Source organism: Macrotis lagotis, chromosome 1 (assembly GCF_037893015.1).
Source record: "Macrotis lagotis isolate mMagLag1 chromosome 1, bilby.v1.9.chrom.fasta, whole genome shotgun sequence".
NCBI lineage: Eukaryota > Metazoa > Chordata > Mammalia > Peramelemorphia > Peramelidae > Macrotis > Macrotis lagotis.
In genome coordinates this window covers 827,504,711-827,520,070 of record NC_133658.1, presented here as the reverse complement: position 1 = coordinate 827,520,070, position 15,360 = coordinate 827,504,711, and the positions used below count along the sequence as shown (strand labels likewise).

The 15,360-nt window shown below is 36.7% G+C and overlaps 1 protein-coding gene across 4 annotated transcripts in view; it reads right to left on the bottom strand.

Moving 5' to 3' along the window:
- WDFY2 (WD repeat and FYVE domain containing 2) overlaps positions 1-15,360 on the bottom strand; it is a 171,507-nt gene that overhangs the window by 37,952 nt on the left and 118,195 nt on the right. For all 4 annotated transcript variants that reach the window (XM_074217179.1, XM_074217181.1, XM_074217182.1 and 1 more), the window contains one exon: positions 5,346-5,458. In XM_074217179.1, the coding sequence (XP_074073280.1) occupies positions 5,346-5,458 (113 nt within the window). The remainder of the gene's footprint in view (positions 1-5,345; positions 5,459-15,360) is intronic.

Below are 15,360 nucleotides of genomic sequence, written 5' to 3'. Positions count from 1 at the left end.
ATTCCTACTCACAAACTGTTGCACCATCCTAGAAAAAGTCTCAGTGTGATGGCTGAGTTCACTGCAAATTTATGTTACCTAAACCCAACCCAAGTTAAAAATTCCTGATATAGAAATGTATGAAAAGAGAAGATCTTTACTTCCTATAGTGGTGATTCTGTTGATTCCCATTAATTCAGTTATCATCTCTATCCTGATGATTCTCAAATCTACTTATTCAGCTCTAATCTTTCTATTGATTTTCAGATGAATCTTCAACGGTCTATTAGATTTATCTCAATCTGGCTGCCCAGTAGACATCTTAAACATAACACATCCAAAACAGAACTCATTATCTTCCCCCTCCCCTAGCCCTCTCCCCTTTCATATCTGGCCATTGGACTCAGATGGCTCCCAAGGAGGAAGTGAGGTTGGTGACCCAGCACAACACCCCTTTACTCAAATCCAATTCATGGAATCACTTCCCCTAATGTCATGGACTTCTTTGAGAATGAAGGATAAGCAACATGACTATTCCAATCCTCAAGGCTCATAAGAGTCATTCTCAACTCCTCACTATCTCCACTCCCTCCATATCTAGGTCAGTGCCAAGGTTGTCAGTTTTACCTTCTCCTGACATTGCAACCAACCTGGACAAGCCATCAATCACCTCCTGGCTGTTCTTCCTGCCTCCAATTTTTCCCCAGTCCAATCCATCTTCATTCAACTACTAAAATTATTTTCCTAAAGCACAGGTTCAACCAAGTCATCCTTCTCCCCTCTTATTAAATCAACTCCACAGGCTCCCTATTACCTCCAGGACTAAATAAAAAATTCTCTGACTAGTAATACCGTAGTCTCCTCCATCTTTCCAAGTTTTCCCCTGATCCATTCTCTCTGATCTCCTATCCCTTGGACAAGACAATCCATTTCTCCATCCAGGGCCTTTTTCATAGGAAGCCTCTCATGCCTGGGATGCACTCTCTCCTTCCTCACTCTGGCCTCTGAGTTTTCATGGTATCCTTCAAGTGCAAGCTAAAATCTCAAGAAGGCTTTCTTAATGCCTCAATTCTATTGTCTTCCTTCTGTAATTTATTTCCTATTTATCCTGTACATGGTTTACTTGCATCTAATTGTTTACATATTGTGTCCCCCACATAAAATTGTAAAATCCTTGAGGTCAAAGGCAACCTTTTCCACTCCTTAGCATAGTATATGCCATAAAGTCAGGTATTTAATAAATTCTTATTGACTACTAATAACACCAAGTATTCCTAAGGCACTTTAAGTTCATAAAGCAGTTTACAAATATCTTATTGTTGTCTTTGCAATAGCCCTGGAGGGGAGGTACTTTTATTACTCTCATTTTACAAATGAGAAAACTGAGGCAGTGGGCTCAGGGCCAAAAACTACTAAGTCTCTCAAGCTAGATTGGAACAGGTTTCCATGAATGAACTGGATGACCCATAAGGTCCCTTCTTATTTTAGTCTTGGAGCCTTTACAGATCTGCCATGTTATAGAGCTAGTAAGTATCTGAGATAGGATTTAAATACAAGTTTTCTATCTCCAAAACTAGCATTCTAGCTACCATACCACACTAAGATGTTGACATTGTACATGTCCTAAATAGCTATTGTGTTCTACTTGAGAAAGTCAACATATTTTAGGAGAGAATAAACTAAAAGTATAGCAAAAGAATGAGGCCTCATGTTTCATAACCTCCGTTTTACTTTCCATAAAGCATTTGATCCCACAGGATCTATCTTGCACTCTACATTGTGTGTGAATGAACTTATAAAGTTTGAGGACATTCATGGATGCTCCTGAAGAAAAGCTGATCTTCTAACTAAAAGGTGTATTTTGTATAAATTGAGTCCCTGGAAACAGCTGGTCTGTTTCCATAAAACTAAAAATATCCATTTAACTTTGCTTCTCTGAAAAATCCCCCTGGAATAGAAATATTTAATTGGTATAAGATACATTTTCTAGAATTATGAATTTTGTTTCGTATGGGAGTATTTCAATGGGTCTTATAATAAGTCATATCTAATGCTTCAATTTTACTTTTAATGTTTAGTAAATTTTATTGCCTTGACATTGTTTATTCTAAACATGGTAATCTTAGAAGAAAAATAAAGATTAATTAGCAAGGCTTGTTAAGGTCCAATTTTTTCTCCTCAATATCCTTTTAGATCATGTATGTCCAACCTATGGCTCAGTCATAGGTGGCCCTCAAAGCTTTATTACATGTGTCATTTTTACATTTTACTATATTCATTGATAATACGGGTTATGTTATAGACATTAATAAATATTAAATTCTATATGTGGCCTTTGATAAGTTTTTTGTTGGGCAATGTGGCCCAGTAGAACTAAAAGGTTGGATACTTATATTTTAGATCAAAGTGATGACTCTGGTAGAAGATATCTTTCTTTGGTTCAAAGAAATCTACATAGCTCTAAAAAAAAAAAAAAATTCCTTCATGTGCAAAAAAATGAAACCACCAGAGGGAGCTTAAGAACACAAAACCAGTTAGTTCCATGTCTCTCTGGAGTTGAAATGCTATACTTTGGCCTTTGGGTATAAAGATTCCCCACTAATTCAGGCAGAGTTTTGTTTTTTAATAAAAGGACCTAGCCAAGAATCATGACACCAATGAAGTACCCTAAGCCTAGGGTACTAGAGGTCTAATGAGATGATTCAAATGGCTACTTCATTATTCTATTGTTAAATCTATTTTGGTTCAGTGCCGAACTCTTTTTGAATTCAAACCTGAACCAATGGGATCCTGATCATCTTCAGAGATGACCCTGATCCTTCTTTGGAGTAGTTCATAATTTGATGGAACAGGAAGAGGGCCCTGCAGATCCCCAACAAAAGGAGATCTTTTCCTTTCCTTTCCTTTCTTTCTCAGCCTTCCATCCTCTTACTTGTGGTTGCTCTGCCCATAAGTCTGTTAATATTTCTTAGGGTTTATAAGCCCCAAAACACTCAAGACTCTCTTTGATTGGTCAACAATTGGTCTCTGGCCAAGCCCACTTAGTCACTGTTTGGGTCCTAATTGACTGAGTGAATGTAAATAGCAATTGTTTCTGTTTTGGCCAGGAAACTCTGAGGGTCTTCCCCTCCCAAATTGTTGGCTTTTTATTTTTTGACTATGCAAAAGAGATTATTCTTTGCTTCATTTTTTTCCTCATCTGCCTAAATCACAAAGAAATACTGAGGGTCTTGCTCTCCTAGTTTGATGTTTTCTTTTCTGAACTAAGTAAAACTGGTTATTATTGGGTAATCTCTCTTACCAAGCCTTAATCACTCAAAGGTGACATTCCAGTCAAATTATAATTGTGATGTGGAAAGCCTTTTAAAAAGACAAGGTCTCAGGGCCACTAGATGGTACAGGTGCAGTGGATATAGCACCGGCCCTGGAGTCAGGAGTATCTGAGTTCAAATCTGGCCTAGCTGTGTGGCCTTGGGCAAGCCTCTTAACCCCATTTGCCTTGCAAAAACAAACAAAAAAAAAGGCAAGGTCTCTAGGGTCCTTTCTAGCAGCCCTGATTCATACTTGTATCCAGACCCACAATTGACTCAATTTTTTATCTTGCATTAGGTCAGTTTGGGACTACCAAGGGGCATGACCCAAAGTAGGTCTTTTTGGCTTCCCAAGATCCAGATTCAACATCATGAGCTTGTTTGGAACCAAACTAGTTTAGGAAATGAGAAATAATAATAATGACAACAATGATAACCTGAACCTAAGACCTGCTATAGGTAATATAGTGACTTCTCTTTGATTGGTTCTGCATCCTTCCCTATCTATCTCATTCAGACATTAGAAAAAAATAGATGAGACTGCTATCTGAGAAAAAGCATTATAAAAAATCTAATTACAGTAGTTCAGGCCAATAATCTATTCAATGCAGAGGCCATGCGTGGTTTACATAACAATTGTAAAGAACTACTTGTTCCTGTTGGCAGCAGCACAGAACAGAGAGTATCAGTTATAGGTCAGATACCCTGATAGATTATTTAATCAAAGCACCAGGCTGAAAGCTGACCTGACCCAACCAGAAGAGTGGGCTATTGTCTCAACTACTCTTTTCTTTGTTCTTAAAAAAACTTTATACTCATTTCAAAAGGACAAAGACAAACAACAGAAAAAGAAAATAAGTCCAATTTTCAAACACTGCTAAATCAGAAACCCAACTTTTCCCTCATTTGCTTTATGCCAGTTAGTGTAAAAAAATAAGTTAGATTTTATTGAAAACTTACTATACAATACTGTGGTAAAAGAAATCTGCATAATGTCATCACTCATTCTCATCTGTTTAAACTATTCTTAATATTGTCAAAACTATGTAAAAGAGAATCATAATATGGTTTTCCCAATAGACATGTATGGCACCAATGACCTCTCTATCTCTCTCAGTAGTTTCTCCTGCACACATTTTTTTTATTCATATGCCTAAAGAGTTACTACTTAATTAACAGGATCCTTCTCCCCATTTCACATGGAAGAGTACCATGAAACACTGGGAAGGAGACCACTGGAATCTCAGGTTCAAATTCTGCTTCTGATGCTCATTGAGCTGATTCTGTTAATGTGATCTTGGGTAAATCATGTAACCTTCTTGGGCATCAATTTTATTCATCTTGAAAAATAGTAGTTAGGATTAGATGATTTTGGGGATTCCAAGTAGTTGTACATTCTATTATCTCTTCCCTGCCCCCAATCTCATTCAAAGTTCACATCCAAATTTGCTTTCTCCAGAGACCTATCACTGCCCAGTCACAATTAATAAATGGGTGAACCAATCAATCTAACAGGTCAACAAAGGTCCATTTCCAAAATGATCTGGACTAATGATCATATGTTCTGTGGAATGCACATAATAACCATGAAATAATCATAAAAACTAGGGATAATCATTTTTCTAACAGTTTAATCATGATCTGAGCACAGACATATTATAGCACCCAGGCTACATAATGCTGAACATATTGGGTGGACATAGACACTGGTCACACTTTCAAATCCAAAGACTCTTGATACAAAAGCTAAACTAAGTAAGAACTTAACTACTTTTGAAAGTAGTTAAGTTGAAGACAATGAAAATTTTCATTGTACATTTATCACACAGGTCAACCAAATTGGATGCCCACTACACTGGAAGGGGGGGGTAAAGTAGGGTAAACAGTTATATCCTCTCTGACTCCCTCTTCACAGGTTTAGAGATCTGGGCCACTGCCACAATCTCAAACATCTTACTATTGCCTGCTAAAATATGCTTTCCTTAATGAGATAGGTGGAAGTTATTCCTCTGTCTGGACGCTGTACTTTCTTTGAAGACTTTGCTTTACACATACCTGTATGTCCTTTGATTGTTGTGACAAGGCTGCAATGCTCTTGTTCCAGTTTGAGGATTGTAACTTGTCCTGAATGGTCACCTACAAACACATGGCGGGTATCGACGTCAAATCTGGTATGGAACATTAAGGGATGTTTATCAAGGACAGATGAATGAATGCAAAGGAAGGAAGGAAAGGAAACAAATTCTTTTGATTCTTAAATATCCTAAGAAAGAGAGGACATCTAGTAGGGTTATCAACTGAAAATAGAACAATATTTAAATTGTTTTTAATATAGTTTATCCTAACTGTGACAAGAACATAAAAAAGAGACTGAATATTATTTCTAGTAACCTTTCTGATAGGAAGGTGGATAATAAAATTCACTTTAGGAAGGGGCTGGAGAGGTAAGAGTGGGAAAGACATTATATATCCTGTTTTGTGGGTAGATGTGCTGGAAATTTGTCCAACATCTGTTTAATTAAGAGGCTGAGATCTTTCTGGAATCATTTCAGAGCCAGACAAATACTAGAACTATAACTTGATCATAATAAGGCAGAGACATTAGTCCCTTTGCATAGCATATGCAAAAACCTGGCTGGGTTAACAAATGTGCTTTAATATGATTTTCAAAGGTAAAGAGAAGGAGAAAAAAAGATAGTACCATAGAGAGAACAAACATAGTGATGAGGTACTATATGATAGAGTTCAGAGTAGGGCTTTGTATTTATTTCCTTATCTGAGACCATCTAGTTTATCCCTAATAGAATGCAAACTCCTTTAATCAAGGACAGAAAGGGTAGAGTGAAGATAGCAGAGAAAGGACAGAATCACCTGAGTTCTTCCAAATTCCTCCAAACAACTTTAAAATAATGTTTCAAAAAACATTATGAAGATGTAGAACCCACAAAATGACAAAGTGAAACGTTTTTCCAGACCAAGACAACCCAGAAGATCAGCAGGTACCTGGGTAAGAGTAGAGTACAGTCTGCCTAAAGAGACCCTAGGTTAAGGCAGCAGCAGGCCTTGGGGTCACTGAATACTGTATGAGTTCTTAGCCCAGAGATAGTAAGAGGATCAGAAAATGGTCAGAAGAGATGATAGGGATTCTTTTGCTGGCATTGGGTGGAGGGCTCTATAGTATTGCCCATACAGGGTTGCACTCCTGGGACAAAGTCTGAGGGTGAAAAAGAGTGCTTGTGGTAGTTCACAGACCAGAATACAAGACAGGAGAGTAATAAATGGACTTCTCTTTAGATCATACCAACTGAACAACTGAAAACTTACAGATCCCATGACCCAGTTCTGAAAACAACTGTATAAAAACCTAAGACCTGAAACAGTGCCCTGGGAGCAGACTTTATATGGTTAAAAGTCAAGAAATAGGTTGGAAAATGAGCAAACAACAAAATTTTTTAAAATGACCTTAGAAAGCTACTATGATAGTAAATGTCCTCCAATTGGGGAATGGCTATCTTATTATGTAATCTTGCTGTCTCTTATATTTTATTTTTCTTCCTTAAGGATATGATTTCTCTTTCATCATATTCAATTAGGATCAATGTATACCATGGAAACAATGTAAAGACTGGCAAATTGTCTTTTGTGGGAGGTGGGAGGAGGGAAGCAAGAGAAGGAGAAAAACTGTAAAACTCAAAATAAATAAAATCTTTAAAAAAACAAACATAAAAAAAGAAAGTTACTATGGTGACAAGGAAGACTCAAAACTGTCACATTCAAAGCCTCAAAGAAAAATGTGCATTGATTTCAGACCCAAAAGAATTCCTGGTAAGAGCTCAGGAAGAATTTTTTAAAAATCAACTAAGAGAATCAAAAGAAAAATTGAGAAATGAGAATGATGTAAGAAAAGAAGTAAAAAACAGTCAAGTAAGGGGACACAAAAAATCTATTAAAGAGAGGAACACCTTTAAAGCAAAAGCGAAATTAGACACATGGGAAAAGCTATACAAAAATTCACTAAAGAGGGGGTCGCTAGGTGGCGCAGTGGACAGAGCACCGGCCTTGGAGTCAGGAGTACTTGGGTTTAAATCCAACCTCAGACACTTAATAATTACCTAGCCATGTGGCCTTGGGCAAGCCACTTAACCCCATTGCCTTGCAAAAAAAAATCACTAAAGAAAAGAATCCCTTAAAAGGCAGAAACTGGGATAGATCAATATGGAAAAGGCAGTACAAAAGAAAATAATTCTTAAAAATCAAGATCATGCAAGAGAAAACTAGTAACTCCATGAAATGATGAAAGAATAAAACAACTCACTCAGAAAATAGATCAAGGAGAAATTATTTAAGAATTATTGGACTACATGAAAGCTTTGATCAAAAAAAGAACCTGGGGCGGTTAGGTGGCACAGTGGATACAGCACCGGCCCTGGAGGCAGGAGTACCTGAGTTCAAATCTGACCTCAGACACTTAATAATTACCTAGGTGTGTGGCCTTGAGCAAGCCATTTAACTTCATTGCCTTCCAAAAAAAAAAAAAAGAACCTAGACATCATCTTTCAAGAAATTATCAAGGAAAATTGCCTTTTTTTTTTAACCCTCCTATAACCAAAGCGTAAAATAGAAATTCATATCCTGATCACCTCCTGAAATAGATCCCCAAATAATAATTCACAGAAATATTATAGTCAAATTCCAGAGTTCCCAGTTCAAGGAAAAAATACGGCAAGAGTCATACAACCAAAAATCATCTACTTAGCAAAACTTAGTATACTACTTTGGGGGAATAAATGGGACATTCAATGAAATATAGAATTTTCAAGCATTCCTGATGAAAAGATCAACATTAAATAGAAAATATGACTTTCAAAAAATAATGTTTGTCCTTCATTTTTGAAGAAGACCATGAAATCAGGGAGATGAGACCATGATGAACATATGAACTGGATTTGAGTGAGGATATGCTGTTTTAAGTCACCAGTCTCACTTTCTCCTCCAGAGATATCTAGGGGTTCAGTTGCCAGATATAAATCAGGATGACTGGAGAAGGCTCTGGATATGAGGCAATCCGGGTAAAATCACTTGCCCAAGGTCACAAACCTAGTAAGTGTCAAGATTCTGAGGCTGGATTTGAACTCCTATCCTCCTGACTCAAAGGCTAGTGTTCTGTCCACTGCACCATCTAGCAGCTGCCCTATGACTTTCAAATACAAAACTCAAGAAGAATAAAAATGTAAATAGGAAAAAGTAATCATATGGCATTCAAAAAAGTTAAATTGTTTACATTTCCTACTTGCTAAGTCCTAAGTAATTTCTCATTTTTAGGACAGTTAGGAGTAAACATAGTCAGAAGGCAAGAGTGTGAGTTAAATATGATAGGATAATGGCCAAAAATAAAAAGCAAAATTAAGAGGTGAGAGAAAAAGGAATGTCCTGGGAGAAGGGAAAAATAAATTATCTCACATAAAAGCATGAGGGAACATTCATGGTGGAGGGGGAAAAATGGGAGAATGCTAGACCCTTACTCTCATTAGAAATGACTCAAAAAGGGTATAACATTCAGTTGAATATAGAAATCTATCTTGCCATATATATGGAAGTAGGAGTGGAAAGGAGATAAGAGAAGGGGAAAAAGGCTGATAAAAGGAAGCAGGCTGAATGAAGACAGGGTGGATGGGGGAGGTGACAGTCAGAAACAAACACCTTTGAGGATGGACAGGATGAAAGGAGAGAGAGAGGGAGGATAAACAAGGAAGACCTGTGAAAAAATTTTTACAGCAGATATCTCTGATATAGACATTATTTCTCAAATATACAGAGAAATGAGCCAAATATTTATGAATGCCATCCCCCAGTTGAAAGTCAAAGGATATCAATAGGTAGCTTTCAGATGAAGTAATCAAAACCATATTTGGTCATATGAAAAAAAGCTCAAAATCACTACTGTTTACAGAAATTCAAAACAATTCTGAGATATCACCCCACATCAATCAGATTGGTTATTATGACAGGAAAGAAAAACGAGAAATGTTGGTGGGGGTATGGGGAAATTGAGACACTAATGCACTGCTGGTGGAGTTGTGAACTGATTCAACTATTCTGGAAAGCAATTTAGAACAATGTGCGTATCCTTGGGGGGAAAAAAGGAAAGATATGCATATTATATATATGTATAAACATATATATATATAGACACACACATACAAAAAATGTTCATAGCAACTCTGTGATAACAAAGAATTGGAAATTGAGGGGATGCCCATCAACTGGTAAATGACTAACCAAGTTATGGTATATGATTGTGGTGGAATACTATTGTGCTATAAAAATTGATGAGCAGGAAGATTTCAGAAAAACCCAAGAAAGATTTACATGAACTTTACAAAGTAAAGTAAGCAAAACTGGAGAATATTGTATTTTTAATAGCAATATGATGATAAACCATGAATGACCTAGCTATTCTCAGTAATAAAAGAATCTAAGACAATTCTGAAGGACTTATGATGAAAAATGCTATTTACCTCCAATGAAAGAACTGATGGAGCATAAATGCAGATTGCAACAAATTTTTTTTTTAAAAGCCCCAGATAGCTGGGTGGTGTAGTGGATTCAGTGCTAGGCCTGAAGTCAGGAAGACTTATCTTCTTGAATTCAAATTCAACCTCAGATGCTTCTTAGCTGGTGGATTCTGGGCAAGTCACTTTACCCTGTTTGTTTCAGTTTCCTTATCTCTAAAATGAGTTAGATGAGGAAATGGCAATCCTCAATATTATTCAAAATTAAATTTCACTGCTTAGCCATCAATAAGCATTTGTTATTCCCCTAGTATATGTATCAGGCACTGTGATCCTCCTACAAAAAGATGGTGGAAGAAAAGATAGAGCATTAGAAATCAGTTCTTTTTAACCTTTGGTAATACTGTTGGCAAAAAAGAAAAGTTAAAAAAGTGGGCTAAAATGAAGTTTGAGAATAATCTGTAGATTTTGTTTGTCTGCAAAAGTCCATTCCATTACTAATGAAAATAAATCTCATAACTATGCCAGTCAGAAAATTTAGCGACTTAACCAGCTTTAATTCTAGGCTCTTTTTCCCAGTGAAATATATTAAACAAATAACTGAGTGCATGAATCAATGTGTGGATGAATAAGTCAATAAATAAATAAAAAGACAAAACAAAATATTAAGCAAAATATAGAATTGGGAAAATAGAAATTGATTATGTATGCTTTTTTAAGGGGACCTGTTTAGAAATATCTTTCCAAACCCTACTTGGGCTGCCTATTTGCAATCTGTCCAAGATAATCTAGTCATTATCTAGAAAAAAAAACATTCTGGAATAAAGAAAGTCAGCTGGTTACTGGCGGAGATTCTCTGGCTAAAGCATCAACTGTCAAGCTGCCAGAGTTTAGTGTTAGCTAAATATATGTTTCCAGTTGCTGGGCTGCCATGGTCTCCAAATTCGGAGTTAGCAGTGGGGAGTTAGCTGAGGTCAGCCATTCTTTTCAGGAGTGTTCACATAGTTCACGGTCATTTCCATTACCATTATCACCACCTCGATGGCTGGATTTAATTCAGTCACCAATTAACTAACAAGGAAGCTAAAACTCAAGGTTGGGTCTATGCATAAGCTAAAACTTCACACATTACTTTCTAAATTATACTGAATCAAGGTTATGGTTGTGACATATGATGGAGTAAGAGGGTGCTGTCTCCTCCAAAGAAAGGTGCTAGTGACCAGAACCGAACACTGACAATTAGAGAAAGGCCATCTTCTGTCCTTTCTTCAAATCCTTTTCCACAAAGGTCTACCTTTTGTTCTGGACTTAACATCTCTATCACTCAAAGTGACTGAACACTACTTACTTAAATACAAAGCATTGGGAAACTGAAAGGCAAAACCTAATCAGTTCCTGCCCTGGAGAAGCTTTCATTTTACTTGGGAAATATAACATGTAAACAGCTAAGTAACTACAAGGTAATTTGAAGAGGGAGAGAGAACAGCTGGGACCTGAGGGAGTGAAGAGAGACCAGGAAAGGTCAGTGGGGCCAGGTGGATGAAGCTTTAAATGACAAGATGAAGTTCTCTATTATCCTAAAAAGAAGAGAAATCCTTTCAAGACTTTTGAGATGGGAAGGGACCCAGTCCTATGTCTCATTGGAGAGTTGTGTGGAAGATCAACTAGAGAAAAGAGAGAGACAAAGTACACCTAAAATGTCTCATCAATGATTAGAAAATAGGATACACCATCATATTCTTTTGAACTGGGGGGTGGGGGGGGTTAGGATAAGAATTTACACAGTATCTGCTATGTGCTAAGTACTTTACAAATATCTCATTTTTATTCTCATAATATACTACCATCATCAACATTTTACAAATGAGGAAAATGAGGCAAACAGTTGATATATAACTTGCCCAGAGTCACCCATCTAGTGTCTGAGGCTGGATTTGAACTCAGGTCATTCCAATTTCTCCACTCCTGTACTGTGAGACCCAAACATCTCAACTATACTTATTTTTATGAATTTTCTCCCCTTACTGCCTGTGAACTCCACAAAGGTAGAAAAGTTTTATTTAAATTTCAAATTCCACCCAGTGCCTACCATAGCCTTCTGCCTACTTGAGGCACTTAATAGATTCTTATTAAACTGGATTGAAAAGTGAACCCAAATGCTATTTCCTCAAAGGCAGGTGTCAAGGGCTGTGCTTGAAGAAGTCTTGGGCTCAATCCCAAGCCACTGAACTGACCTGACTTCTGTCACAGGCTCCTTTTACCAGGAGGGGCCATCTCCTCCAAAAGAGGCTGCTTATCTCTTTTGCTTCTAGTCTCCCTTGCCCTTAAATGGGAGAAAATGGTAAAATTTACAATAAAATATATATTAGCTATAATGCATACAAAATGTAGTGCACAGAAACTATTTGCTTCAAGTGGTAGGCCAACCTGAGCCATCTGTGACAGATTTAGGCCCTCCCTCCCCATTTTGGGTCAATCCATGGTTCCTTTTTCCCCTCTTTTGCAGTGGAATACCTTTTCATTTAGGCTTTACAAGTTATTAATAAAGCTCTCTGTGAAAGAGGGCCAATAGTTAGGTTAGTTTGTTTCCCTTGGCTCTATAACCCTGAAAGTGAATTTTGTTATGCCAGGCTGAGGGACAAAAGGTACCAGCCTGCAAAAATCTTTTTATCAGCTCAATGTCACAGTAATAATATATCAGATAGCACCAAATACTGACAGCCTGAATAAGTGCAATTATCAGAGCTTAAGTGCAGAGTACATTTTAAAATTTTATGAAGATAATTATTAAGCTGCCATCTGATTTCATGATAATTTGACACAATTTCTTCCCCCTCCCCCCCCTTCCTTTTTGGTAAATCTCTCCAAAGCATGACTGTGATAAGGACGGCCTCTTAACTGAGCTGGCTCATTGAGACAAGAGGGAAGGGCTCTGGGCTTCTGACACCCATCGGTAAGGACTGCCAAGCAGATGATCTGCCTGCTGGGGATCACGGAACATATGACTTCATACATTTTTCAAGTCTCTATCCCATATATGGATGTGAGAATCTGTACGCTAGAGGGAATCACTGCAGTTTTTTTTTTCTAACTTTATGAGTTGTCTTCTTCCTGGTTTACCTCTATGGTATCTGCAGCGACCTAGAATCCTGTAGCATCGTTACTGTGTGTGTGCCATTCGTCCCCACAGGCCTCAGCTCCATGATGGCAGGGGTCATTTCTGGCTTAAACTTTGGGTCTCCTCCACTGCCTGGCACTGGGTTCTGCACATCTGAGCTACTGGTTAATCTTCATAAACTAAATTTATGAAGTATCTTCCATGTTACAAAGCACTGTGTGAGGCAACAGGGAAGATGCAGAGTTGAGGTATGACATCTTCCTAGCCTTCCTGGTATCCAATGGGGAAATCAGGACAAATACACAGATCACAACCATACACAAACAGAACAAATCCATGAGAAAGGCAAACAAAACGTGATGAATGAGGTTTGAAGAAGTGTGGCTAAGGTGGGAAGAATCAGAGAAAAGACTGATAGAAGAATTGTCCCTTCAGTTGGACTTCAAAGAATAGGTGAGGACCATCAGAGAAAATTGATTGGGGAAATAAAGGAATATACCTTTTTCCTCCAATACAGGGTACTTACACAAAAATTGGCCGTGGACTAGGTCATAAAATCAAATGCAGAAAGGCAGAAATAGTGAATACTTCCTTCTCAGATGATAATGCAATAAAAATCACATGCAATTAGAGATAAAACTAATTAGAAACTAAATAACCTCATTTTAAAGATTGAGTGGATCAAACAAAAAAAAATCATAGATAGAATTAGTGATTTCATCCTAGATAATGACAACAGTGAGACAACATACCAAAACTTATGGGATACAGCCAGAGCAGTTAATGGGAGATATATTATATCTTTAAATGCTTACATGAATAAAATAGAGAAAGAGGAAATCAATGAACTAAGCATGCAACTAAAAAAAAAGAAACTAAAATGAAAACCTCCCCAATTAAATATCAGATTAGAAATTCTAAAAATTAAAGGAGAAATTAATAAAATCGAAAGCAAGGAAACCATTGAACGAGTAAATAAGAATTAGGTTTTTTTTTTAAATTTTATTTATGTTTTTTGCAAGGCAGTGGGTTTAAGTAACTTGCCCAAGGTCACACATCTAGGTAATTATTAAGTGAGTGTCTGAGATCACATTTGAACTCAGGTCCTCCTGACTCCAGGGCCAGTTCTCTATCCATTGTGCCATCTAGCTGCCCCACAAGAGTTGGTTTTATGAAAAAAAAATAAAACTGATAAACCTTTGGTCAATTTAATTTAAAAAAAGAAAGAAACCAAATTACTAGTATCATAAATGAAAAAGGTGAAATTACCACCAATGAGAAGGAAATTAAAGTAATAATTCAGAATTATCTTACCCAACTGTAGGTCAATAAATTTGATAATCTATATGAAATGGATGATATTTACAAAAATGTTTCCCAGGTTAAATGAAGAGGAAATTAAATACCTAAATAATCCTATCTCAGAAAAACAAATTCAACAGCCATCATTGAACTACCTAAGAAAAAAATCTCCAGGGCCAGATGGATTCACAAGTGAATTCTATTAAACATTTAAAGAACAATTGGCTCCAATTCCATAAAAACTATTTGGAAAAACTCCTTCTATTAACACCAATATGGTCCTGATACCTAAACCAGAGAAATTTCCCTAATGAATATGGCTGAAAAAATCTTAAATAAATCTTAGCAAAGCGATTACAGCAAGTTATCACTAGGATAATATATACTATGACCAAGTAGGATTTATCCCAGGAAAGCAGGGTTAGTTCAATTGTAAGAAAATTGTTAGTATAATGGACTATATCAATTACAATATCAAACCTAAAAGGAATCATGATTACCTCAATAGATGCTGAAAAAGCCTTTGACAAAATACAGTACCCATGCCTACCAAAAGAACTAGAGAGCACAGGAATAAATGGATTCTTCCTTATAATGATAAGCAATATCTATCTGAAACCATCAATAAGCATTATATGCAATGGGAATAAGCTAGAGGCATTCCCAGTAAGATCAGGGGTAAAACAAGATACCCGTTATCAACACTACTATTCAATATTGTGTTAGAAATGTTAGCTTCAGGGGGGGGGAAAAAGAGAGAAGAAAAAGAAATTGAAGGAATTAGAATTGGGAAGGAAGAAACAAAATTCACTCTTTGAAGAAGACTTGATGGTATACCTAGAGAATCCTAAAAAATCATCTAAAAAAACTACTAGAAACAATTAGCAACTTTAGCAAAGTCGCAGGATATAAAATAAATCCACATAAATCCTCAGCACTTCTATATATTATTACCAAGATATTGCAGCAAAAGCTAGAAAGAGAAATCCCATTTAAAGTAATTTGAGACAATATAAAATATAAAATACAAGGCAAACTCAGAAACTTTATGAAAACAACCATAAAACAATTCTCATAAAAATAAAATCAGATTTAAATAACTGGGCAAATACCAACTGCTTATGGATAGACTGAGTTA